Source organism: Nilaparvata lugens, chromosome 5, assembly GCF_014356525.2.
Source record: "Nilaparvata lugens isolate BPH chromosome 5, ASM1435652v1, whole genome shotgun sequence".
Taxonomy (NCBI): Eukaryota; Metazoa; Arthropoda; class Insecta; order Hemiptera; family Delphacidae; genus Nilaparvata; species Nilaparvata lugens.
In genome coordinates this window covers 54,074,304-54,101,301 of record NC_052508.1, presented here as the reverse complement: position 1 = coordinate 54,101,301, position 26,998 = coordinate 54,074,304, and the positions used below count along the sequence as shown (strand labels likewise).

Below are 26,998 nucleotides of genomic sequence, written 5' to 3'. Positions count from 1 at the left end.
TTAATTTTTTGTTGACATTAATAAATTGAATTGAATTGAAACAGTTTTGTTTGTTGGCACCAGTGCGCATGTGAATGAAATATTTCTGTTGCAACTGGTTGCATAAGAAGATATCCCATGGTATAGGTCGTTCATGTTCCAAATTTCAAGATTTGATTTCATTATTGTCGACTACTGTCTATTAATTCTGTTTTGGCCGGGTGAGAGTTTAAGAACGACACAGTATGGTTCCAAATTTCAAGCGTTGATTTGATTATTGTTGACTACTGTCTATTATTACTGTTTCGGCCGGGTGAGTGTAAGAACGACACAGTTTGAGAGACTACCAGCGTCACATAGCTTCACAAACATACAGAAATAAATTAGACCTTACCTTAGGAGCCCCAACGACAAGGCCTACTGTTAAGGATTACATGCCATCTATTGGTAAATGTGTTAAACTACTTCAATTATGAAACGCAAGTCATGGCGTACATGCTACGTGCTTCATCAAGAATAGAATACCTTTTTTAGTTGAAACAAACAAACTTGGCTAAGTTTGTACATTAATGTCCATTCTACCACGAGGTCTTGTGTACGTGCCTCCACTCCCAGCTGTCCTATTGAGAAATCGAATGTATGCAGAATTGATTACTTTTTCTGACATCTTAGGAGTAATTGGTTGATTGTGAACGTTTTGTAAGACTTGATTGGTGTTGACAGGTGTTCAAAGAGATGTCCAGCGTGTTGGCCTGCTTGCGTAAGGACGAGAGCTGTCGCGTGGTGCTGATGACGTCAACAGGCAGCGCATTCTGCCACGGCATTGACATCACGGCGCTCATGCAGCCCTCCTACGACAAGAGGAAGGCCGCTGCTATCGAAATGCTACTCGCCATGAAGTTAGTATGCCTGCTATTCAAATCATTTTATTATAGTTGTTGAATGAGAATCAAAATATCCAATTTCATTATCATGTTTCTTCCTATCATTACAACTACTGTGAACTACTATAGATTACTAGGTTTCCATTCAAACTTTAGAAACAGAAATATAAATATGTATTAGTCGATAAATACTTGAAATAGTACAATGGACCATTTACTATCGATTATCAGTTCTCCATTCAAATTTGAATATAATCTTGAAGATTATTAGCCTACCTTCCATTGTTTTGTTGAGTATAAATCGATAAATCGATCGTCAAGTAGTTCTATATCTATTCATTTATGTGCGTACAAATTTATGCGGCACAAAAACGAGCATTTCTCTTCACATCAGCTATTTTATTATATCTGTATTTGTACAGAAACAGTAGAATACAACAAGCATGACCAGCTGATGATGCGAGTGATGCGCGTTCGCACCTTGAATGGGATGAACATCACATTTCATAATTATTATCAAATCTATCCGGAGCATCTCTTCGGTAACTCCAATATTGGACTTGAATTGTTGCTACCACCAACAATTTTACTTAACAGTAGTATTTAAACTTGTTACAGTATTTATTAATCTTTTTAGTTCTGTAACGCATTTTGTTGAGGTTTATTGTATGTTCATGAAACTAAATCATGAACTATGTTATTCATACATTTTTGAAAATGGCTCTTGAAGAGTTGAAATAAAGGGTGTTTGATCCAATGGATGATTATCGTATGAACATAAACTATGCTAATAAACTAGCAATGTTTTTTATATATTTTATTTACACTTGGCCTGAGGGCTAAATGGCTCAGAGTTGAAACTAGTTTTATCGCAGTAAATTAAGGGTGCTTGATCATCATATTTATGGTGTTTTAATAATCAGTAGTCCTAAAAAAGGTTGAATATTGTGTTTGCAGGGAGTTTGTGAAGAGCCTGGCGACATTCAACAAGCCGCTGATAGCTGGCGTGCACGGGGCGGCGGTGGGGTTGGGGGTGACTATGCTGCCTTTCTTCGACATGGTGTTTGCGAGCGACAAGGCCACCTTCCACACGCCCTACGCCCGGCTGGGTCAAGTGCCTGAGGGCGCCGCTACGCTCACCCTGCCTCAGATGCTCGGCAATGCTGTGGTCAGTGTACAATCTATAACTTGAGATTACCATGGATACTGTACAATGAATGTCTTAAGAGATTGTAGGGCTGTTCAATTACTAAGATATTATTATTAGTATATACCAAAGAATTGATATAATTAATATCATAAGAGATTGCATTTTTGGGTTACAAAGATATTATACAGAGTGTTTCTAAAATAGACTGACAAACTTCGTAATTGGTTTCCTTATATCAAAATAAATGAAAAAATACAGAAAAAATGGGTACTAAAATGTATTGCTATCAGGGTAAAGATGGCGGAATATTGCCATGTGGCTCCGTGGCTCTTGTAGCGGTATTTTATTCATAAAGCTATGGTTTGAATCCCGTCTGTGTGAGCTATCGATTCACAATTTGAATAACTGTAATATTATATATGGTTTTAAGATTAATTCCAAAATAAGTTTACAATAGCTAAGCTTATTGTAATTTTATTACGTAATAAGACAATAAACAATATTAAAAACTTGTTCGTACTTGACTTGATGTGGTACAGTAAATTTACAGTAATTTTGTAATGATGATGAGAGATCATAAGGGAAATCATTAGATTACTGTTGTTTCCCGTACCACCGGGAACCAATGTTCAAAGCAAATAATTGAAAGTTAGTGGTTAGTCGGATAGATTTTTCAACCGCTATAATGGAGCTAACTAATATTGTGGGTGTAGACTAAAATAGAGAATAGAAATTCACTTGTTTTGATTGAATAGCAACGATTTGTGGTTTCTGATAATGGAGGAGCTAACTAGTATTCTAATTGTGACTATGGCAATTATTTTATAAAGATTAATATTTACATGTTTTTAATATAAACGGTTTGTGGTATCTGATATAATGAATCCAACTAATACAGTACCGTATCCTGATGGTGACTAAGGTAATTATTTTATGAAAATGAAAGTTTACATGTTTTGAGTACCAACGATTTTCTTTTCTTTTAGACAAGCGAGCTGCTGTTTGGTTGCCGAAAGTTGACGGCCAGTGAAGCTCTCCATTTCGGTTTGGTGACTAGGATATTGTGGCCGGACAGGTTTCAAGAGGAGCTCATTCCTCTGATTCGTGGAATCGCCACTCAATCATCCCAGGTGAGTTGCATGTTGCAGTCTTTGATATTTCTTGTTGGACAGTCTAGATCGCTTTTTATGTTTTGAAGTCTAATGTACGGTATTGTATCCAATGGCGAATAATTCGAACAATTGGATTCTAAACTATCCAGTTAATTCTACTTGATATTAATGGCGAATAATAATCCTATTCTGCTCAGTTAATTCTACTTGTGAAGACAACGCTTGATTCTTGATGCCATATTACCTGATCAAAACTATGGTTAGGCACACACCAGTTAGTCAAGACAAGACTAGTAACGTTTAGTCACAATACTTCACATAGTTGCTTATTACTCAACTCACACTGATTAGTCATTGCAATTAGACATGTCTTCATAAACAACTATGTAAAGTATTGTGACTGAACGTGTCTGATCATGTCTTGTCTTGTCTAACTGGTGTGCGCCTAGCCTTACTTTCTACGCAATCTAGTCTTGAGTTGTTTCGTATAAAACTTGGATGGATCCCGCCCTATCTGCAAATGTATCTGTCTGTAGGTCATATGCACCATCTACATTTAACGCTTATCTACGATTAGATGGAGGCATTTATAATGTGTTTCATTCTGGGTTTAAAATAACAGATGATCTAGCTCCGTTTAAATGGTTCATATGACCCTAAAGAGAATAGCTCTGAAGTTAATGCTTCACTCTAATTATTCTCATAAAAGAAGTAGAGGAGTTCAACTATCTCGGAAGCAAGATCACTAATGATGGAAGAAGTAGTAAAGACATAGCTAGCAGGATTTATCAAGCAAAGAATGCTTTCAATAATAAAAAGAGGATATTGACTGCAAGAACATTGAGTCTAGAGGTGAGAAAACGGTTGCTTAAAACGTATGTATGGAGCATTGCAACCTATGGAAGTGAAGCTTGGATGATGGGTGTGAAAGAAGAGAGAAGAATTTCTGCTTTTGAAATTTGGTGCTACAGAAGAATGCTGAGGATCAGTTGGAGTGAGAAGGTAACGAATGAAGAGGTGTTTCAAAGAATTTGAGAGTTTGTCTACTGAAAGAAATAAAAAGGAGAAGAGCACAACTAGTTGGTCATATTCTGCGACAAAAGGGACTAACAAAAATAATAATGAAGGGAATGACTGAGGGTAGGAATGCTCGAGGAAGGCCAAGACTGGAGTGCATAGAACAACTGAAGAAGGATCTGAGATGTGCCAACTACAGAGACATCAAAAGGATAGCGGATGACAGAGAGGCATGGAGAATTGCTGCTAACCAGCCCAACGGCTGTTGACCAAAGAAGAAGAAGAAAGAGAAGAAACAATCTCTTTGTTGAAAGATGGTTTTTAGCTTTGAACAAAAAAATGGTGTTGATTTTTACCAAAATTGATCTTTATAAATGAAATAATCATATTCATGAAATGAACGTAATTCCGTATCTACTCAGAAGTGTTGATGCTATTTCACACCGCCGTAGCGTAGCTTGAAAGACGTAGCCGTCGGATCTCCCAATGTTAATCTATGCTACGCCGCTTTGTAATGAACAGATTGATTAACATTAGGAGATACATCGGATACGTACTTATTTCAAGCTTCGCTTTGGCGGTGTAAAATAGCCTTTACAGCAATAAATTTGTAACAAAAGATTACTTAGGTTAATCCTGCTAAGTAAACATCTGATTATAAAAAACGGCTAATGCTAGTGTAAAACATTGTTTTGGTAACTAAATATTTTTGGTTGAATCATTTCATAATTTAAAAGTAATTGTTTCTAAGTACAGAAACACGTTTTCTAATTAATTGTTTCTGGTACTTGTATTCCTTTTTGAAGAGCAAAATTGTTGGCGAAACAGGAAAAGTTATCTCCTTCAACTAAAAAAATAATGATGCGCCCCCATTCGGGGTCAGAAGTTGCAGCCAATAATATCACCTACAAGGGCCAGTAGCCCTGTACCTGAGGACAATAGCTACTGCTGATATTTCCTGTACTCAGGAATACTGTATCAGATTGACAGTTTATGGTTATTTATTATTAGTCGTCTTATTTTTAGTAGGTCTGCAGGTCTCCTCACTCTTAGTCCAGATGCTCTCCAGTGGCTGAGTGACCTGCAAGTACCGATCTAAAAGTTGATATATGTGTTTTACATGTAACTTTTAAATTTTTGACAAAGCTATCCATCTGGCAAGCATATAATTTTATTTTTTCTTGACCACTCTTTTCTAGTGAGGATAGTGCTATGTTTTCTCCCTGAATACATTATTTGTCTTTAATGGCCAGATCTAACTTACTTGACACCACTACTTTCCTCTGCAGGAGCTTTCATACTAGAAATATTTTACTAATTTTTGGCGTACCCAGCGGACGTGATAAACTAACTCAATTCGCTTTGCTGACTCATTAAGTGAAATGCTTCAATTACGTTGATATGCTTATCCATTGCAAGAATGAAGATTTTTTATTATTTATGATGATAACAATTTGATTACATTACTTAACAATTTGATGATAGCATTTAGGATACACGTCTGATTAAAACAGTTGTAACTTGCTAATAGTGGGTAGGTTGATGATTTTGTATTTAAATTTTTCAAATACCGGAAAGTGCAATATTTCTCAAGTTTTTTATTTATTGTGATACATTCTGTGATTCATTTAAAGTATTGTGTCAACCTTCAAAATTCAAAATCTTCAAATAATTATTCCTGGACCAAAAATCAAGTGACGGAGAAGTGTGTGATATCATAACCTCAACCTTTGGACAACATTTATTTATTTAATCATTCAGAATGACACAACTTACAGAAACGTACCATAGGCTCACGCACAAAACGGTTCAAACATTTACTTTTTATCAAAATTTTTGGAGAGAAATAGTACAGACTCAGCCTAGTTTTTCCTTCAATATCATAATTATTATATTACTAGCCGTCAGGCTCGCTTCGCTCGCCATATCCGTCTAGCCAGGGGGCTCCGAATCCTGGACCCCCGACTGGATCGTCCAAGAATGAAATCAGCAGGTTCGCTTCGCTCGCCTGCATTTTTCATTTGAGCATTTTTATCATAGGACGATCCAGTCGGGGGTCCACACTAAACGTCTGGCTAAACGGATATGGCGAGCGAAGCGAGCCTGACGGCTAGTAATATAATATTCCCAGGAATAGCTCCGATTGAAGTAGCAGTGCCCAATCAATTTTTCCGCGATAAGTGCATTTCAATCTTCAACTTGGTGCCAACCTAACAAAGTCAACTCAACTTAATGCCAACCTGACAAAATTATTAATTTAGTTACCAGTTAACAACTGTTTCGAAGAGGTACTCTCTCTCTCTAGATTATAGTTCTATATTAACATATGGTATGGACATTTTTCAATTATAATTTCAAGATATTGGAATAAGAAGAATATACATGGTAAAAGACGAACTTTAAACCCTTAAAAACCACCCTTAGAGTTAAAATATTGCCAAAAGATTTCTTAGTGCGCCTCTAAAGGGCCAACTGAACATACCTACCAAATTTGAACGTTTTTGGTCCAGTAGATTTTTAGTTCTGCGAGTGAGTGAGTGAGTCAGTCAGTCAGTGAGTGAGTGTCATTTTGCTTTTATATATATAGTTGAAGATGGTTGTAGTATTTTGTCAATAAATGAAATGATTTCAGTAACTGTTTTTATTAAAACAATTCTCATTAATATGCAGTTATGAATTATTACAAAATATAACAAATGTGACAAAAGAGTTTATTCTAGATAGTGTTTATCCCTATTATAAATTCAAATCAAATCGATTATTACTTAGGTATTGGTGTTAGAAATTTATGAATATAATAGATTTCACTAATCCATTTTATGCTTCATTGTCGCTATTTCACGTCTGTTGATTTTTGAGGTATTGGCATTTGGCCCTGTATATCGGTCCCTGGTAGAATAGTTCGGCTGCATATTGTTTGCTTCTGTCATTGTTGATGCAGAGTGTTCCGGCGGGACATGAACACTGGTAGTAGGCCGAGAAAATGTCTGCTCTCAAATTTCCACAGAAATCGTCCACGTTGCATTTTTTGAGCTGAAAATAAGACGATTGAATATAAATATTTCAGAACAGTTATTATATAATATACAGCCAACATTATTTTTATAGTTTTGTTGTTTGGACAGTGGAGTTCCCTGCAGAATTTGGCAGAACTAATTTCAGTTTGCTCTTCATTCCATTTTTATTTTTAAGAAAGAGATGATCATTGAATGTCTTTTTTATAGAACGTGCTCTGTTGAAATTATGATCATCGTTTACTAGATTTTGAATAAGCCATCTTTATTGATCAGAATTAAACATCCAAATATTCATGACCTTTATTTCTACTGATACTTGAATCTATATTATCAACTTGAAATTCATCCAAAGTTCATAATACTACTATATTTTTATTAATAGAAGTCATGTTTATGTTTATGTTTTGAAGGGACGGATTCAAAGATCCAAAGGTTCAAAGAACCTCACACGTCAACCGAAGCTTATTGTGTGTCCCAAAAGTATGTTAGTTAGGCAAACCAACTCCCGTGTCCTTTACAAGATCCAGGAGTTTCTTCCCTATACCAACATCCCATTCCTCACCTGGTTGCTTACAGCTAAACAGAGCCCTTCTTCTAGCTCCAAGACTTTCGCAATCCAGTATGATATGCTTAGCAGTCTCTTCAGACTGATTACAAAGCCTACACATCTGGCTTTCATTTCTGAGTCTAATTGTGTGGAGATGTTTCCTGAAGTGGCCATGTCCATATATCAGGGCAATCACATGCTTGACCTAACCTCTACCCAGACTCACCAGCCAGCTGGTGAAGCGAGGGCTTGCGTCTGCAGCAGCCTTTTGCCAAGTGCTTGACCAGGGTGACCCTGCCATTGCTGGTGGTGTAAATCCCTGCACCATTTACTTATTGGAAGGCAGTTTTTTTACTTATGCCACAGCCCCGCTCTGGGCCAAGGAATGGCATACTAGAACCCCGCTTAGCAAGCTCATTACCTCCTATGCCTACATGGCCAGGTACCAAACAAAATGCACAGAGTTGAGCGTTGCAAGCCTGCTGAGCGTTTTGTGGTACTCCCACACCTATTTGGACTTGATTTCATTGGAGTCAAGAGCCTTGAGGGCTGCCTGACAATCTAACAAGATTACTATATACTATACTATATAGAAGTCATACTTCCATAGCTCTAATGAGGTTTTAAGGGCGCTTAAATTTCTTACTATAGTGAGGTTCACATTACAATGGAAGTATTTTATTATCATTGGTGTTACTATCCTTGTCTATCATACGACAAAAAAGATAGCGCTATCCTTTTCCAGCTCCGCAATGTTTCCAGATATATTTTTAACAATGTAGAAGTAGAATTAATTGACAAAATATTTAATCCCTAATTAAAAAAATGCATTATTTAATCATTAAAAAATATTTGTTATTGGCGAATAAAATATAATTGATTTTTTCAACAAAAATAAACAGTTAAATATACCAATACTTTTCTTGCGAATAAAATATAATTGATTTTTTTAAACCAAGATAAACAGTTAATATATACTGGAATCAACTATTCGACATATAATCGGTAACGCTGTTGTCCTATCTTTCTCCACTGCCATTATAACGTCGACCTTACTATAGTATTATTTATTATGTATGGCGATTCCAGTTGAAGCGTACATTTAGAAGTAGGTATACATGTTTAAGAACCTTCAAAAATCACCACTAACTAGTAACTACTTGTTTCCAATTAGTTTCCTTGTTTATTCTATAAGTATATTCAAAAATGTAGTTATTGTGAAATTTCAACATGCACAAGAATATCTCACATAAGCTCCACTCTATTTGTATGTTTTTCATGATCAAAAAAATTGATGGATTGATTGACTGACTGATAATCACCACTAACTTTTATTTAAATTACGTTTCAAAGAAGCCAGACAAATCTATAAATGAATGAAATAATGTGTACGTTCTGTGTACAGTAAAATTTTCCAGTTCCAATCGTAAATTGTTCCATCACGTGACTAGTGCCAAATGCTCTCATGGAACGCCATTTCAAAATCGTTGGTTAAGCTTTTGGCGCGCACTTATAAAGTTGATTTACACCAAAATGTTTCGTTCACTAGCTGCGTGAATGAAGAAAGGCTGTTTTACAAACTTACCGCCTAGAAAAGTGTGCATTTCTTTCATTCCATTACTCTCTAATTTTCTATAGACAAAAATTCATTTAACGAAACATAAAACTAATTTATCAAACATAATTTTATCGGTTATGTATTCTATGGCTATGCTATGGTAAACAAGCTATCAGTGCATGCGCAGCCGCAGAGAAGCAAGCAGACTACAAAATTCAATCGACCAATGAGAGCTCGGATAGTTGGAACTGTACCTCGTTGGAACAATTTACTTTGACTGTGGGGTAGGAACTTGGAACTGGTTTCTGGTACAGAATCTGTCAAAATTCTTCCCATGGGACGCGGAACTTTTTACCTGGTAAATTGTGATTCGGACAATTTACCACATTCTATGCACACAGAACGGGCCCATTGTTATGTAACGGTGCATATGTGTGCAAGAACCTTCAAAACTCACCACTAACTTTGATTTTAATTGAGTTTCAAAGAAGTCAGACTGAATGAATGAATGAAATGTTATGTTATGTACCGGTGCACATGTGTAGTAGTCGTGTGCCAGAGTGGTTCCATTGAAGTAGTTGGTGTAGTAGTGGCGGTGCAGGGCCCAGTAGGTGGGCCAATGACAGGTGCATGCTGCAATCGCCGTCACTTCTTTCACCGTCTGCCCACTTCTGCTGCCTTCCATTGTCCTCATCTTCACATCCAGCGCTGGCTGGCCGTGCTCGCAAACCGGCAGTGACGTTATTGGCTCACAAAACTGATTTCAAAACATTAACATTTATCACTATTAGCTTTAAGTTTTTCGATTTGTATATCATCAAGCTATCAAAATGAAAAAGTTTTCTCAGGAAAACATTTTTTTCCGATTATTACTTTTTGTGATATGAGCGCCTAAAGTTTAAATTTTTGGGACAGAACATTTCACATTCGGTTAGAGATAAATCCATGAGATTTAGAGGATAATTTCTTCATGGTATTGTTGATTTAAAAAATAAAAATTATCTAAAAATATCAAATTTTGAGAAAGTTTTTCAATTTACTAAAAATGAACAAAAAATTTTTAGTTGAGTTTGAATCCTGTAAATCTCATGGATTTATCTCTTACCGAATTTGAAATATTCTTTCAGAAAAAAAATGTTTTCCAAAAATTTGGAAATTTTTATAGCTTAATAATATCATCAATATACAAATCGAAAAACTTTGAAAAATATCACCAGTAGAAAGTTTATTTTTAGCCTTTGCACAGCCTTAATATGTTTTTCTATTTATAAATAGGTTGATTATTTTACTATTTATTTTATTTATTTATTATTTATTTTTTTATTTTATTTTATTATTTTATGGTAGATTGTTATTTTTATAGTGTACAATATAATTTTTATTAAACGAAAATCCTAATTAAATGCTGTAAATCACCCCGAAAACTTCTATGTCCAACATAGTTCTGACGCCTTAAGCTGGATTCGCACACAACAGTGACAGTGAAAATATAATTCCCATAAGTTCTAATGGGATTATTCATACTCACTAGGCCGGGCTGAGTGGGAATAGTCCAATTAGAACTCGTGGGAATGGGAATTATATTTTCACTGTTGTATTATAGATTTTACATTACAGCATAACAGCTGCAGTAGCTATGGTGAACGACATGATATTTCGTGACTATTTGAGACAAAATTAAGACATTGTTTTGGCGTTTTGGGCAATATCCTGCATAGATAAAGACATAGAAGAAATTTTGGGTTATAGCCTGCTTTCTGACTATTGTATTTGTTTGATTTATTCAATAAATAAATTACAAGAGTATCAAAAATCATCCATTTGATTTGAAAACCAAGGATATCGTATCTGATAAGGTAAAGAGATCATGATCCAAGGAATCATTTAATATTGAAATCCAATGGTATAAGAACAATACTGTAGCAGTAAGTTTTCTCAAAATATGGTACTCCAAGTACTGTTGTATTGAGAGAGGCCTCTTTTGGTAGTATACCTAAAGTAAATAGAATCATTCACAGTTCTTCTGCATGTCTTTCTCTATTAGATTCCTTCAAAAGTGTATCATTCTATTCATTCGAAAAATAATCTTGAAATTCTTTCCTCTCTCATTTTTTTGGTAAATTACTCTCTCATTAATGAAGATCTTCGAATAAAAAATAATGGTGGGTTGTGGGTGATCACTTGATAAATAGTGGAGCATTGTTATGCAATAGTTCCCAACCTGCAAGTTTTGACTGTAGAAATGATATGACTACCAAATTGACTGCTTAAATGATATGACTGAAGAAATGAAATTACTTCAAAATTGACTGCTTAAATGATATACAGGGACCTTCCCGCAAGGGTCTCCCCACCAACGATTCAACGTCCCACGAATCTACTATTCACTAACCTGCAGCTGTGATCTGCTGTCGAGTTGCATGGTCTTGGAGTCCAATGTCAGCTGGTACCTCATCGAGCATTCCTCGTTTCCTTTGCACTCACAGAACTTCTGTGTGATCGGTGGAAGCCAGAATCGTCTGTGCACTACACTGCATACTGCATTTGGCAAGCAGTGCGCAAGTTCTGGAGTCTACAATCGTTAGAAATCAAATAATTAAAACTGATAAGATTGATGAAATTCAATATTGTTTGAAAAATGTTTTTATTATTATTTTTGAACAATAATAATATCGGGTTTAAAAACAAAATAAATGCTCACTGCATGTGGAAAACAGTGCGCAAGCTCTGGAGTCTACAATCATTTAAAATCAAATCATAAAAGAAACCGATAAGATTGATGAAATTTTAATTATTCGAATAAAGGCTTTCTTATTTATCTTTGAAGAATAATTTGTTATTGAGAGTATTATTCATACATTTTGTTGTGTAACCAAAAATAAATTCATACTGCATTTGGCAAACAGTGAGGAAGATCTGGAGTCTACAGTTAGGAGATAAGGAAAACATTATCATTGGAATCGATTAAACTATTTAAAACGTGTATTTCTTATTATCTTTGAAAAATTACTGTAGAGTGTATACATTTTGGTGTTCACTGTAGAATAATTTCCATGTTTGCTCTAATCCCATATTCAATTCAATCATTCTTCACTTGTCAGTCACATTTTTATACCATTAAATTAGAATTAAGCAAAGCTGATTGATTATTTTAGTCATTGAATTATCATTATTTATTTACTATTGATGGTATTACCGGATTTTTACTTTATCTAGCAGGTAGCTTACTTGATCTTTCAACAACTCAACTATCAGACTAATTTAAAAACTGTTTCTTTGATTGAACTGTGTAGGCTTACAACTAATTGAGTCTTCCCCGTTGAGATAAGTGGGCTTCTATAATACAGCCCATCACATTTACAAACTTTGTCCTATTCTTATCATGTCTGAAGATATTTCTGAAAGAGTCGAGGGACCATGTTGTCATCCATATTCTATTGGACAAAACTTACACTTTAAAATAATATTATTATAACTTGTATGAATATTCTTCCTCAGTTATGATTAATTAATAATCCCTTAATTTAGTTCAAATACATTTGGTACATAGAGGTTTGGTAGAGCATTTCTAAAATGCTCTGGAATAGCTTTCCAGAAGAACTCTTTTCTGGTTGAAAATAACTAAATTTTACCATTCATTGACTGTACTAAAAATTCTACAACTTACAAATACAGTACTGCTACCACTAAAATTTATCGATAGTCTCAATTGTTATTTGTTTCTAGTTTAGCCTCAGTTCAATGTTATTTAGTTTTGGCTAATCAGTTTAATTTTAAATGAACGCTTTATGTAGACTAGTCGAACGCGAAAAACCTTGGGGTGCTGAATTTAAAAATCTTGAAAATGACTGCAAACAGCAGTTGTACAATAAAAAGCAGTAGTGATCATAGCAGATAAAAGCATCACCGATTGTTAACATCGCCGATCTTGAACTTCGCCAATTTTACACCACTGTCTAATGCGTCACGTTATGCTTCAGATGTCCAATTTGAGGCAAACGCACACAGCAGCAAACAGACGGAGAAAAATGCAGACGTCTGCATACATATGCAGACAGACGTCTGTGTATGTTGCAACATTCGAACTCCTGAGGAGGGATTTTTCCTCCGTATGGCTTCATACGTTTGTCTGCTGCACTGTGCGTTCGCTGTATGTTCAATATTATCGTTTATTGAAGGATGAATCACAGATAAGTCATTCGAAGTCAGCGCCTAATTTAATAAACATTTTTTGATTTTTGTTGCAGTCCGAATTACAACATTATTTTATAAATAGCAAGCAAACTGGATTCTTTTCAGTTTTGAAATAACCCAACAACAGGTCAAAGTAGCTTACAGATCGCGAAGTACTGTATACTGTTCACAGAACTACTATTTAATATCGGTAGAAATATTACCTATCAATCACAATCGGGTACTGCGATTATCAATTCACTTGTAGGAGCTAGACAATTTCAGAGAAATTTCAATTTATACAATTTCAGAGAAATTTCAATTTATACAATTTCAGAGAAATTTCAATTTATACAATTTCAGAGAAATTTCAATTTATTGAAATTTACAATTTCAATTCTCTAGCTAGACAATTTCAGAGAACAGCATAGTGACAGGATGATCGTTATTCCCTTCCTAAATTTAATGCATTCATCAATTTGAATAATCATTCGAATAAACAACATGTGCATCGTACATTACTGTAGTGAATTTCAGTGATATTCATACAAATATTTCAAGGTGAATTATCTATGCTTGAACACTCGTTCCACATTACACACGGGATAAAAAGTAGATGATCAAGAAATTATTAAATCTAAGTACCCTTTTTTATTTTCTATTTCTTGATAATTAAGAGTAGCCCTAACCAAAAAGGTAAAGTGGAAGATATTTTTGTTGTTCATTGCTTATGAAATACATTCGAAATGAATAGAAGTGGTAATAGTACGTAATTAGAATGAATACAGAATCCCAAGAAGATGGTAATTCAAATCAAATAGTTTTATTATTTGTTCTTGAGCAAGTACTCATACAAATAGGAGTTGCTATCCTAATCAGATGCATAATACATTCATGATTAACAGAAAAAATTATCAAAACACGAACATTAAAAAAATCCTGCTACGATAATATAATAACAATATTCAAAATTAACATTAGAAATTACAGATAGTTTGAAAAAGAATTCGATAGAAATTTCCAAATATAGCAATAACAAAATTAACCGACAATGTGATGTTAGATTAGGAATGATAATTAATTTTTGTGATTTACTTTATTACCTGGTCATCGATGCTGTTGATGAGTTCCTCGTCTTCCCACACTAAAGCAAACACGTGAACCGCTGTCAGTAACGTCTGTAGAAGAACCAAAGTCAGTTTCATCGCGGTGAATGCCGGCTTACCACCCTGGTCCTGCTCTGTTCAGTTATTGACTGATTGCCGGCTAGCTCAGATTTGAGTTTTTAGTACTGCTGATGGCATTAGAGCTGTGCCTCCTCCTCTTGCTATTTTTACCTAAACTAACATCCACTTTGATGGAGATGTAACTGGAAGAGGAAGTAATGTCGAAAGACAAAGACAGTTGCTGATCACGCGATCTCTGTCTTTCAAAATATTACACAGAAAATATATTTATAAACCTAATGTCAGACTTCTCCGTTCTTCGGCTGCCGTAAATAAACTCAAACTGAACTGGAGCTTCAAACTGAGAAGCTCTCTCTCTCTCTCCTCCATTCTTCTCACTTGCACAAAAGAGAAAAAGTTGAGAATATTGGTGGGGGCAAGAATCGCCATTGTTATCTGTGCAGACAGCTCCTTTCTTTGGCTCCCTCATTAATAAAAATCAACTGAATTATTTACTAACTAACCTGGCTCAACCAGTTCTTCTCTTTAGAACCCGTTCTTTTATTGTCCTTTCCAAGAAGAAAGGATATCCAGCTGAGAGCATGTGTCTGTTTCTCTTTGGTCATCATCATCCTCTTTCCTTTCCCAATGTATCTTTTCGTAGAAATTGAAAAATATGTTCTCTCTTTCTCCTTCTCTCTCACACTTTTTTTCCAAGTCTTATTCTACCCACCCCTATGAAACTATCGTGTTTTCTCTCATTCATTCTTTTTCCCCAAACTATAATGCCTTCAACCTGTCTTCTTCCAACGTCTAATCTATCATTCTTCATTCACACCCCAATTTATAAATAGTTATACATAGTTGAAGGATGATTCTCCAATCCCTGTCATGAATGATCTTTCTATCCATCTTCTCTCACTTCGACTTTGCTAATAACTCAAGACAATCAATGAACCTCGCTCAATACAATACTACTTGCCTGTTAGGTTTCCGTTGAACTTTCCAATTTTATAGATAGCATGCAACAACTACAACTTAGAATATCAAACATACCAAGGCTATTTCACACCGCCGTAACATAGCTTGAAAGACGTAGCGACTTGAGGCTGAGCAAAAGGCTAATAAAACTTTTTACTGATGATATTTTTCAAAGTTTTTCAATTTGTATGCTATCAAGCTATCAAAAAAAAAGAGTTCTTAGGAATACATTTTTCATTACTATTTGAGATGTGGGCGTCTAACGTTCACATTTTTCGGACAGATAATTTCAAATTGAATTTATGAAATTTTGCGTATAAATTCTTCATGGTATTGTTGATTAAATGAAACTAAAATTACCTGAAAATAAAAATGTTTGAGAAAGTTGTTCCATTTACAAAAAATGACCGAATATAAATCAAATAAAAGTTCAGAACACGTATTCCAAGCTACGGCGGTGTGAAAAAGTCTTTACGAATCACTCATTTTTCATACATTCAATTCTGTCTTATCTGCTCTTATTATTTGATATATTGATCTATGTTTATTTCATTTACTTCTCAATTCATTTAATACATTTTCAATTTAATACATGTTTTGATGATAAATATCACTCCAATAACATTATCAAACTGTATAATTCAATAGAATAGTAATATCTTGAATTCCTGTTTCCCAAATAACGGCGAGGTCGAGAATCGTTTGGGTGGAAACTGGAACGCGATTCAGCAAACTAGAGTTGTCCAAATTGTTGGAGTATAATATGTCAAGCGTTACTGAGTTGTATAAACAATTCCATATCGTTAGCCTGAATAGTTCCTGTTCTCTGATTTTCCGGCCAACTGAAAACACAAAATTTCAATATTCAAAATACTTTGGGTACTTTTTTGTAAAATGATTCCCGATAAGAAGTAATAAGAGTTTAGGAAACCGGGCCTGTAAATGGTACTGCAATGCCTAGTCCATACTTTGGCCAATTAAGATTGGTTAGCGTAGTTTTGTGACCAGTGACCCATCAAGGTCAGCGGTAGCCATCGACATATCCATGATAGAAATTGAAAATATCAACTGAAATAATCAGAATAAAAACATTAACGCAATGATAATTGACTACAATTAGGTCTATAGCAACCTATTACACAGAAAAACCAGAAGAGCAAACGACAAAACAGGAAACAGCACTTTATTTTCCTGAGAATAGGGTGCTAATAATTCAGAAAAGAGAATTAGAATTGTGATGAGAGCTGTTTGGATTGATCACTGTAAACCATTGTTTGTACATTTACGAGTGATGACGGTCTACAGCATGTACATATATACGAGTGCTTGGTTTCGATTAGAGAGAATATTAATTTGTACACCAGGGCCAATCTGGTTCACAGTAATGCTACACGCGGAAATGGAAACATAGTCCTGCCCAGGGTGAGATTGGAAAGATCCAGGAAAAGCTTTCCCATATCTGGCATTAGATTTTTCAATAGACTACCTGATGTAATAAGAGAACTGCCTCTGGTGGCCTTTAAGAAGCGGGTCAAGACCTGGCTGGTCGCCAACCCCCCTTCTACTCGGTTAATGAGTTTGTAGAATCGAATTTGAATAAATGCATTCTCCATTTAATACCATCTGTAAACTGGTTGGCCGCTATGGCTTCGTATAAAATGAGCGCTGCTATCCAGAGATTGTCAGTTTGGTGTAAGGGTAAGCATTCCTGACTGGCAATTGGGAGGTACCTGGCTCGATTCCCGGGCTGGCAAATAATTTTTGGATAGTAGTTCTCATCGAATTTCCATCTATCTGTTAACCCTGTTGTCAATGTCTGCAGTAGCAGAAGTCTTCGGGGTGATTCACAGCATTTATTTAGGATTTTCGTTAAATAATAATTAAATTGACTGTGATAATAGTTTCTATAGTTTCAATTTACCCAAGATTCATTGTAAGTAGGCATAGATTAAAATTAGAATAGACTGTATAGACTGTGATGGAATTGTAGTTTAGTAATTGTTTATTATTTTTGTATTTTTTATGAAAAACCAAATAGCTTTGAAGCCTGCTGTTGCACTGAATGTTATTTATTATATTTATTTATGTATTGTTATTGTAATTTTATTGTAATGACATGGCCTAGTGTACTGTATGTATTTTCTGGTTGTAATAAAATCATTGAACCATTGAAACAGCACGCAATAGTTGACAAGTGTAGATGGGTAGTTTGACAGCTCGTCAAAAATCGGAGCGATGGCCAACGTGGGCCAGTGAAGGCCACCCATGCACACTATGGCACTGGTAATCATTTGTACACATTGGGCCAACGTTTGCATGTGGCACAAGCGTTTTAAAGTCCTTTTTGTTTTGTGTGTTTGGCAGTCAATGGAAGCGACGAAGGCACTGCTGCGGCACTCGCTGTGCACCAAACTGGAGCCGGCGCTGTTGTCCGAGTCGCAGCTGCTGCTCTGCCATTGGACGAGTGACGAGTGCCAGCACTGCTTCCGCCAATACCTCGAGGAGGAAACGCCCACCATGCAGAAGTAGCAGCATCGACCGCCCCTCTACTCATCCTACTTCATGGATTGGCCCACACCCTAGACCAGGGAAAGGTACGACATTAACTAACCTTACCTAACCTTAACTACAGAGTCAGTTACTAAACTTCCTACTTGTTTCAGTTTCTCAAGAAATGGCCAAAATAGGCCCCTTGATGAATTGAGATCGTGAGGAACTGAGACCCTCCCGAAAACAAATCGTGTACAACTAGCTAAAAATCATTCATAGATAGAATCTATGATTAGGCTATATATAGTTTTAATAGACTTAGATTCGATCCAAATTATATAGAGTAATTTTTGGAGGCAACAAGGAGAAATAAATAATCATTTTTGAAAAGATTGATCTTTTGTCTCCTTTAAATCCTGACTTGTGAGTTTTGGACAAAGATTTTATTGATCTTTTTCTTCATATTGGAATTCTCTGCAATATTAGATTTGTAAATGAAAATACCGGTAAACAATAAGGTAACTCATTTCAATGACTTTGTAATTGAAATATTGAGTTTTCTAGCATATTTTTCCCCAAAATCTCATCATCAAAGTTAAAAACTCCTAATTGGTTCCTTTAGATTTATGAGCTAATGTCACATGAGTATTAATCACTTGACTTGAGTCCCCTCATAAGGCCGCCACGGAGGTATAAAATTGGAAACTTGAAGATAAATGTGAAATCTTCCCCAATCATATCACGGTAACAAAACATTTTAAGTTTCAGTAAGCCTTGTTTACTGAAACTTTTTCCTTTATTTTGATATAAGGAAACACCTCAAAAAGTTTAGCGGTGTATTTCAGAAGCACCCTACACAGGGTGTCCCACAAAATGTGTAACAGCCGAAGACCATAGATTCTACATCAAATTTGCAACAAAGAATGTCCAGTAAAATTTTCTCATATCGATCTTAGTATTCGAGTCATTGATTTTTCGATATTTTGGAATAACGTAAATAAATAGAAAACTATCAGTAAAAATCTAATTCTAAGGATTTGGTTGGGAAGAGGACAAAATTTTCAATAAGATGCATGTAGTTTGTTTCTTTGCTTGACGTTTCTGAACTTTTTATGAGCACTCAAAGTTGAAAAAAAGTACATTCATCGAGTTCAAAGACAAATTTCAAACAGTTTGAACGCTCGAAAAAAGTACAAAAACGTCAAACAAATGAGCAAATTATATGCATCTTATTGGAAATTTCTTCCTCTTTCCAACCATATCCTTGGAATTGGCCATTTTTTTAATCAAAATTCAGGGAAAATGTGTTTTTGCATAACTCCTGTTTTTCCATCAGTTTAATTTTTGATCAAATAAACTATTAATACCCGGTTTCACCAAGCTCGATCAAGGCGGGTTTGAACATGGTCGATTTGAAACCACGATTTGAAGTGTCCACTGGAAAATTATTGTGGGTAGTAACTATTGCCATAGAAATCACATTGTTCCAGTGTACTTGTGAAGCGTATCTAATTTGTTTTGATCATGTTCAAGTGTTTTGACCGACCTTGGTTAAATCGGACTTGTATAATGTCTCAATCTGATTTGTTATAAAGTGAGTCAACACTATTGTGAATACTCCTCGATGTGTTGTACCAGTATGTGTTCGAGTCATAAGCTATGATAAATCTAATTTACTAATTTAGTATCACAAGCTACAACTTATGAACGCATTTTCTTTTGTTTCAGATTAATATGCACGGACTGAGGTTTTAAAACACGTATATAGTTTTATTACTGATACATCAACCATGTAAAATAGTCACTCTATAAAAATCAATTATCACTGTTATCAACAGTTCTTGTAGAAGATAAATAATTCTCACAAGCCTGTGACTTGAAATTATTATACCACCAATAGACTTAGAGAGTTTCATTTTTTTTAGTAAATGTGTTTATAATACTCATCATATACTTTTTTTTTCTTTGTAAGTTTCTGTTGACTTACTACTCGTATTAAAATGATTAGTATGAATGACTAATTTCTTTTTTTCTTATTGCTTCAATTCAATGCATTTTTTTTAAATATTTGAAATATTTGATTTTGAAATATTTTTTTGAAAATAAGTTTCTGTTGACTTACTACTCGTATTAAAATGATTAGTATGAATGACTAATTTCTTTTTTTCTTATTGCTTCAATTCAATGCATTTTTTTGAAAATTTATGTGTTCTTCAAAAGATGTTATTATTGGTTTGGGAAAGAATCTTGGAAAAAAATATATTTCTTGAATGTTTGGATCAAATTGTTTTGTACAGAAGACTCTGTTGAAAGTCGTCAACTTGTTTTTTAGAATTAATATATAATAATATATTTACTCACGATGGATTCTTTTTGTAATCTACTAATGTTTAAAAGTGGCATCATTCTTCTATAATAGTGTGTACTTGTTATTTGTATCTATACCACAAGAATGAAAGTTGATGATAATATTGTTTAGTCTTAGGGTTTGGAAGGTCACGAATGTGTTTTTTAGCCTCGTAAATGTATTATTCTTACTTCTTGAAAAATTGGTTGACTACCGGTACCATGAAAACTGTAATTTTAGAATGAAAGTGATGTAAGTTATCATGGATATTGTGAAAAAATCCGTTGTCTGATGTCACCTAGTTGTATTTTCTATAATAAGCTTAGTGGGAGCAATAAACTATTATGATTAATCTATTAGATTTAGTAAGAAAATTTTAAACTACATTTCGTAATTATTGCCCTAGTAAGAAATATGTGGCATTACATTTACTTGAAATTTGTGTGATCTAAAAATGTCATCTATTACTTGTAGCATTTCTTTCACTATTGAATAAGACTCCAAGAAATTGGTGGAGTCAACATAACGTAAATGTAAATAGAGTTTTAGACTCAAAGATCCTGACTAGCAAATAGCGATAATCATAATGTAGGAATACCTATTCTAATCTGTGTGAAGAACAAGTTCATTTTTCTAAATTATGAGAAACATTGGTTTTCTGGTGATACTTCCCACCCAATTGCACTTTTGTTCTTGTTTTACTCAAAAGAGAGTTTGCACAGCATGTACCCTTTTTGCCCCATCCATTCTCCTGATTCTTCCTTATAACTTTCGTTTTGTGATGGTATTTTTATAGTTATACACTATTATATATAGACTATTCAACTTTACGGTTTATACAAACTAATCTTGAAACTGGACCGATTGTTCATTTCTATATTTTATATTACAATTTCCAAACTGACTTTGAACCATTTAATTATTCAACTCTACTACATAATACAATTATGAAAAAAAACGGCATGTCTTATGAAATTTTATATGGAGTATTCTATCAATATAAACTAAAATGGAATACATTTTATCCTATTTGTAGCATATAGTTCTGCATAGCTCCTCTACATTTAACATGGAATTGTACAGACAGTACCGTATTGTTGTAGCTCCTCTACATAGACATTGAGTTTGGGGTAGGCTACAATAATTTATATTTTCCAATTCAGTAACACAGGCCGTTCAACTTTCAAGAGGTTTCACTATTTATTTTACCATATCTGACGAAGATTGTTTTATTTTGCTAGTATTTGAAGTGAGATGGATAAAATTATGTTCAAAATGTTAGTTGTATTTTTATTCGGAGTGTAGACTGTAGATGTTTACAGCTAGTCCAGGAGAATTACTTTGTATTTATTTTTAACTTTGAGGAGTATCATGCCTACAATGAAGGCAAGACTTTTCCCCACATACGTATTATTTAGATTCTATGTGGGGAAACATACAAATATTCCTTTTATATTGGTTTGTATTATGGTTAATCTATTATGTTTCAGAAATAAACTGAACATAAACATATGAATATGTTTATATATCATATAAGAAATAGACTGAACATACATTAACACCTCATTTATCCGGTAATTTGCTAATCCGCAATGCCGGATAAACGAGGCTTTACTGTAGTTCGAATGGAATAATCACAGCAATATTATTTTATTCGACTAATAAAATTGTTGAGTGATTCACAGCAATGAAGGGCTCGAACTTAGACTAGCTTTTAACGTCTATTTTCTTTCATTAAATGAGCTTTCAGCGTATGACTAAAGTATAAACACTTCCCCTTTTCGAAGTTTAACACTGTGTTTTATATTGTGTACTATTCTACAAGTGCTATTCATCTATCACATAGGATGGGTGTAGCATTTCGGTTCTGTTTCGGAAAGAAAAATCATTCTTATTATTATATGAAAATTTCTTCCGTTCCAGGCCCTATAGTTTATCAAAGTCTTAAGCTGTTATCACTTTTTTATACCGTAGTCGATGTAAGTGTACCTATGTTGAACCTAGATTTTCTGTACAAATTATCATTACCCATTCTAATAGAATATAAAATAGGGGAATAATATCTCATTGCAATATTGAAAAATATATAATTATGTGTTGGTGATTTAAAATATTTAATTGTTGTTAATTCAATTATAATATTTTTGTAGAAGTATTATCAAGGTTTTCATGATTATTTTATTTGTAAATCTGTCGAAGTGTGTAGATTATAAGGCGGGCTGAATCAATATGGAAGTTTTGAAATGGGGCTTTTTCATTTGAAAAATTCGTAGAGAAACTCGACAGATTTCCCAATATTATTCATATTTGTTGATAATTCAATAACATTTAAAGCAATGTTTGTTGATTCTTTAGATATCATTTTAAAATGATATTTTTATAAGATTTTTTCCATTTTTGACACTACGGTACTATTGAGTTACTTTAATCATTATTGAGTTTTTCTTCCATTGAATTGAGAACATTGTTCGGTTTAAACACTAAAAATAAAGTTTTGTTTAACAATTTTTGAAATTTAATTTTATTGACTCCAAATTCTTTAAAATCTCTCTTTTTGAAAATGAAATGATGTGAAAATGCTTTCGGTAAACTTGAGGCTTACTCAAGTGTATTTAGAATAGTCGATATACAGACCAATAAGATATATTTCCAGCGTCTAGACTCTAATAATAACAATTAGATGAAAGAGGATTCAAATTCAATTTCCCAGGACTTATTTGTATGACATTATCTTTGTACATACCAAAATATTATGAAAAAGAAACTGGCTTATTCTGTAAGGAGAAACTGAAGAAGTAATATTTATTTGATGTAATTAAATGTATTGGTAGAATTTCCTTTTCTTCCAAATTGATCTTGTTGGTCATAATCAATATTATTGACTTCTGTTTGATTCATGCCAATTAATTTTCAATTTTCAAATCAAATACTTTTATGAATATCCATGTCTAGGTTGATAACGTTGAACGAAGTCATAGAACATAGATTTTTGGACGTTCGATGTTTGCCGTCCTTATGAAATCTACCTGATTAAAAGGAACTTAGCAAAAATATCATCAGTTTGTCAAGTTATGTTTAGGTAATGTAATAGAATTTTTCAAGGACGGAAAAAATTCATACGTCCAAAAATCGATGTGTGTGTAACTGGCTTCATACTTTTTTAATTATGGAAAATATATAAGATTTACTCACTGATTGGAGCTTGCATTCGAATCGCATGGGATTTATTGTTAATAGTCAATGTTTTTTACTGCTACATTGTTTGACAAAATAATGAACTATTGTCACAAAATGAATTTATTACAGCCAATTATTGCTCAAGTTATTTCTTAATAACATCATTTATATATCGATACAGTACTCAAGTTCACTTTATTCTAGAAATGTACGTTTAGACCGAATCCTAGTTGGTGTTTTCCTTTGCTTATGTTTTGGCCTTCGATCATAGCACACAGACTGATCGCAGTGGTGTCATTGATTGTCTGGGTGAGACTTAGACCAAGCATTGCCTTGCTGTCGACTTTACCTCTCAAGACACAGTCTTCGTTGTGAGTGTACTTGACCCCCACAGTCACTAGAACACCGTCGTTGTCGCCTCCTTTCGAGTGCTTCACTTCCAACGCCCCATCCACGTTATCCACTAATCTGCCTTGAATTGCGGCCGAAATAACTTTGAATTCATTTTCTAAAGCGCCAAGCAGCGTGAATTTTTCCGCATCATACGACACTCTGAAATCGTGAGTGACAAATTTCGAATCTTTCGATTCGAAATGAGTGAAATAGCCCAAACCAAAATTTTCATAGCCACCTGCTATTGCACCTTTCACGATAGGTGACTTGTCCTTGAATTCGGCTGCCAAATTCAAGGCTATTCTATTATTCCTGTAATCCGTACCAATGAGCAGCGATTTTTTATTATTCTTGGTGTTGAAGGTACCAACCAGTTTTGCTAGAGCTCCTTGACAAAAATCAATGAGAAGAAATTCGCCTGACAGATCGTTATTCGAAGTCCATTTCTGGCCAAATATAATATTCTTCTGTTCAGAGGCAAATTTTGTTTCAATTACTCCGAAAACATCGCCAGTCTCTTTGTTTGCATGTAATCCATCACTGAATTTTATTCCATAGTCAGTCATTACGCCACTAACATTCATGTTGAATAACCCGACAGCATAGGCACCAAAAACGTCACGAATTTTTTTGCCAAGCTCGGCGTAATACGGCAACCCGCCTTCTCCATGTGTCCATGGATTACAAAACTTCCCACTCATCCTGAAAAAGAAGGCTGCATTAATACTGTAACACAGGCATTATACATGAGTTTTTCAATATTGAAAGTAGTTCCAGAGTACAATAGTGTGTAATAGGTACCTGTATTAAAATATTATTTATTTTGTAATTTATTAAGAAGTGATCCATGGTCTAGCGGATAGAGTGAGAGTGCTTGAGATCCCAGGTTCAAACCCGCTCATCACCAAAAGTTTGAGACTAGTTTGTCACTCCTGTGATCGGATGGGTACCTACTCTATACAGAGAGTACCTTCTTTCTATTTGAGTTACATTATCAACTTCTAGTTGAAGACTGATTATACCAATTGTTTATAGTTTTTGAAGGGACGGATTCAAGGATCCAAAGGTTCAAAGAACCCCACACGTCAACCGAAGCTTATTTTGTTACCAAGTAGTATGTTAGTTAGGCAAACCAATACCTATATCCTTTACAAGAACCAGGAGTTTTTCCCTTTGCTAACATTCCATTCATCACCTGGTTGCAATTCTTGTCGTAATCCAGTGTGATATGCTTGGCAGGCTCTTCAGACTGATCAGTCCTCGTGTCCTACGTGAGTTCCACTCCTGGCCTTCTTTGTAGGCCCTTCCGCTGAGGAAGGGGCGGCCAAGTTGCCTCTAGGGCCACGCTTGACTCAGCCTCTTGACCCAGATTTGTGCCTGGTTTTTCACCCATCACCCAACCATCATCCATCCCCTAACCTCTCCCAAGAAGTTTTGCCTGAATGGCCGCTCTTCTTTGAGCAGTGGTGAGTTTTGGCCTCTCCACCCACAAACTCGTGACCTACGTGAGTTCCACTCCTGGCCTATTTGTAGGTCCTTCCACAGAGTGAGGGGACGCTAAACTGCCTCCAGGGCGGTCACCCTCGACTCAGCCTCTTGACCCACATTTGTGCCTGGAGTTTCGCCCATCTCTGGTCTCTTGGGTTTTTCTTTTTGCCCCTCCAAAACTGCCCTGATGGGGCAGATCCCGTGGGTTTGAAGGCAATGCAACTTCTGGAGTTGCCTTGAGGTCCATTTTAGTCGCCTCCTACGACAAGCATGGATACTGTGGGTGAATTCTGGGTTTCAACACATTCTTGAGTACGATGGTCGACTCAAAGCTCCCCCAACCCATAGGGGGCGATTGAACCAAAGTTTCAAGTGTTTTTACTTTTCTTGCCCTACCCACTACCATAGGTAAGGAAAGTACTTGTCTACTTTTTTATTGCTTTAATTTTTGAGAAAGGCCTATGATTGCCCAAATTTAAAAAATCATTTCAATCATAGTATAATAAGAGATGAATTCATGCAATTCTCAGGATACATTATATTCATGATATTGTTGAAATAAATAATTTATTTGTTTTTGAAATATTTTTATGATTTTCAAAAAATGACTGAAAATAGCATGACTCAAGTTGGGTCTATTTTGAGTAGAATTTCAAAATTGAGTAACTTCCTCCAAAATTGATATTTCAAGGGATTTTTTGTTATATTGTTATTCAACTAACAAAATTGTGAATAATGTATCATCAAAACCACATGAATCTATCTCTTATCAAATTTTAAATGGTATGTTTCAAATATTTTAACTTTGACCGCTCATAATATACTAAATAGGAACTTTTCCATTTTGATATCTTGATAGTATCCAAATTTGAAAACTTTTGAAAAATATCACCAGTATAAAGTTTTTTTTTAGCTTTTTATTTTGATAACTTGATAGTATCTGAAATTGAAAACCTTTGAAAATTATTACCAGTTAAGTTTTTTTAGCCTTTTGCACAGCCTATTCGTATCCCAAAACTAAACTTATTTCAGCGACTCATCATTGAATGTCACACACACACACACACACACACACACACACACACAAGACATCCTATCTTCCCTGTGATGTGTATAATTTTTGTTCATTTCTCTAGTTGATAAAATGCTCACCTGTAGCAGTGTGTATTTTTTCAAATATATTTTAAACGGTCGAATCTATAATCGAATTACTGTTGACACGTCAAGATAGGACACGTTGAGACTAGTTTTATGAATCTCATCTTCAAAAATCATTCATACAATGGAAATTTATATTTTTCATAAAGGATTTATTCGGCTAGTTTTTTCTATTAATTTCAAATTCGGAAACGTATCAAGTTCCATTTTTTCACAACAGAACGGCAACACTGTATTACCACGAGATTGAGCGCCATTTGCATTTCGTGAACAGGAGAATCGGCAACGATGATTCGATCTATATGACTATTGCTCTATAGTTATAGCTTTGGGAGATTGGATAACATTCACAGTATATCTA

The 26,998-nt window shown here is 34.7% G+C and overlaps 3 protein-coding genes across 5 annotated transcripts in view; 1 reads left to right on the top strand and 2 right to left on the bottom strand.

Annotated features, from left to right (window-relative positions):
• The window catches only part of LOC111046606, a 32,785-nt gene extending 8,776 nt beyond the window's left edge, over nt 1-24,009 (top strand). For 2 of the 3 annotated variants that reach the window (XM_022332188.2, XM_039428760.1), the window contains exons 4-8: nt 703-878; nt 1,821-2,031; nt 3,000-3,143; nt 17,949-18,178; nt 19,803-21,198. In XM_022332188.2, coding sequence (XP_022187880.2) covers nt 703-878; nt 1,821-2,031; nt 3,000-3,143; nt 17,949-18,113 — 696 coding nt within the window. In that variant the 3' untranslated portion in view covers nt 18,114-18,178; nt 19,803-21,198. Of the gene's footprint in view, nt 1-702; nt 879-1,820; nt 2,032-2,999; nt 3,144-17,948; nt 18,179-19,802 lie in introns of all 3 variants that reach the window. The other variant, XM_039428759.1, reaches the window with a different exon arrangement.
• On the bottom strand, nt 6,768-15,163 carry LOC111046607. Its single transcript, XM_022332190.2, has 4 exons — nt 14,541-15,163; nt 11,657-11,836; nt 9,794-10,021; nt 6,768-7,175 (listed from the first exon to the last, which is right to left on the bottom strand). The coding sequence occupies exons 1-4, from the start codon at nt 14,640-14,642 to the stop codon at nt 6,981-6,983; spliced, it is 705 nt and encodes a 234-aa protein (XP_022187882.1). The 5' UTR covers nt 14,643-15,163; the 3' UTR covers nt 6,768-6,980.
• LOC111046604 (voltage-dependent anion-selective channel) lies at nt 23,799-24,692 on the bottom strand. The gene has a single exon (XM_039429541.1). The coding sequence runs from the start codon at nt 24,690-24,692 to the stop codon at nt 23,799-23,801; it is 894 nt and encodes a 297-aa protein (XP_039285475.1).
• Nucleotides 24,693-26,998: the final 2,306 nt, after the last annotated feature.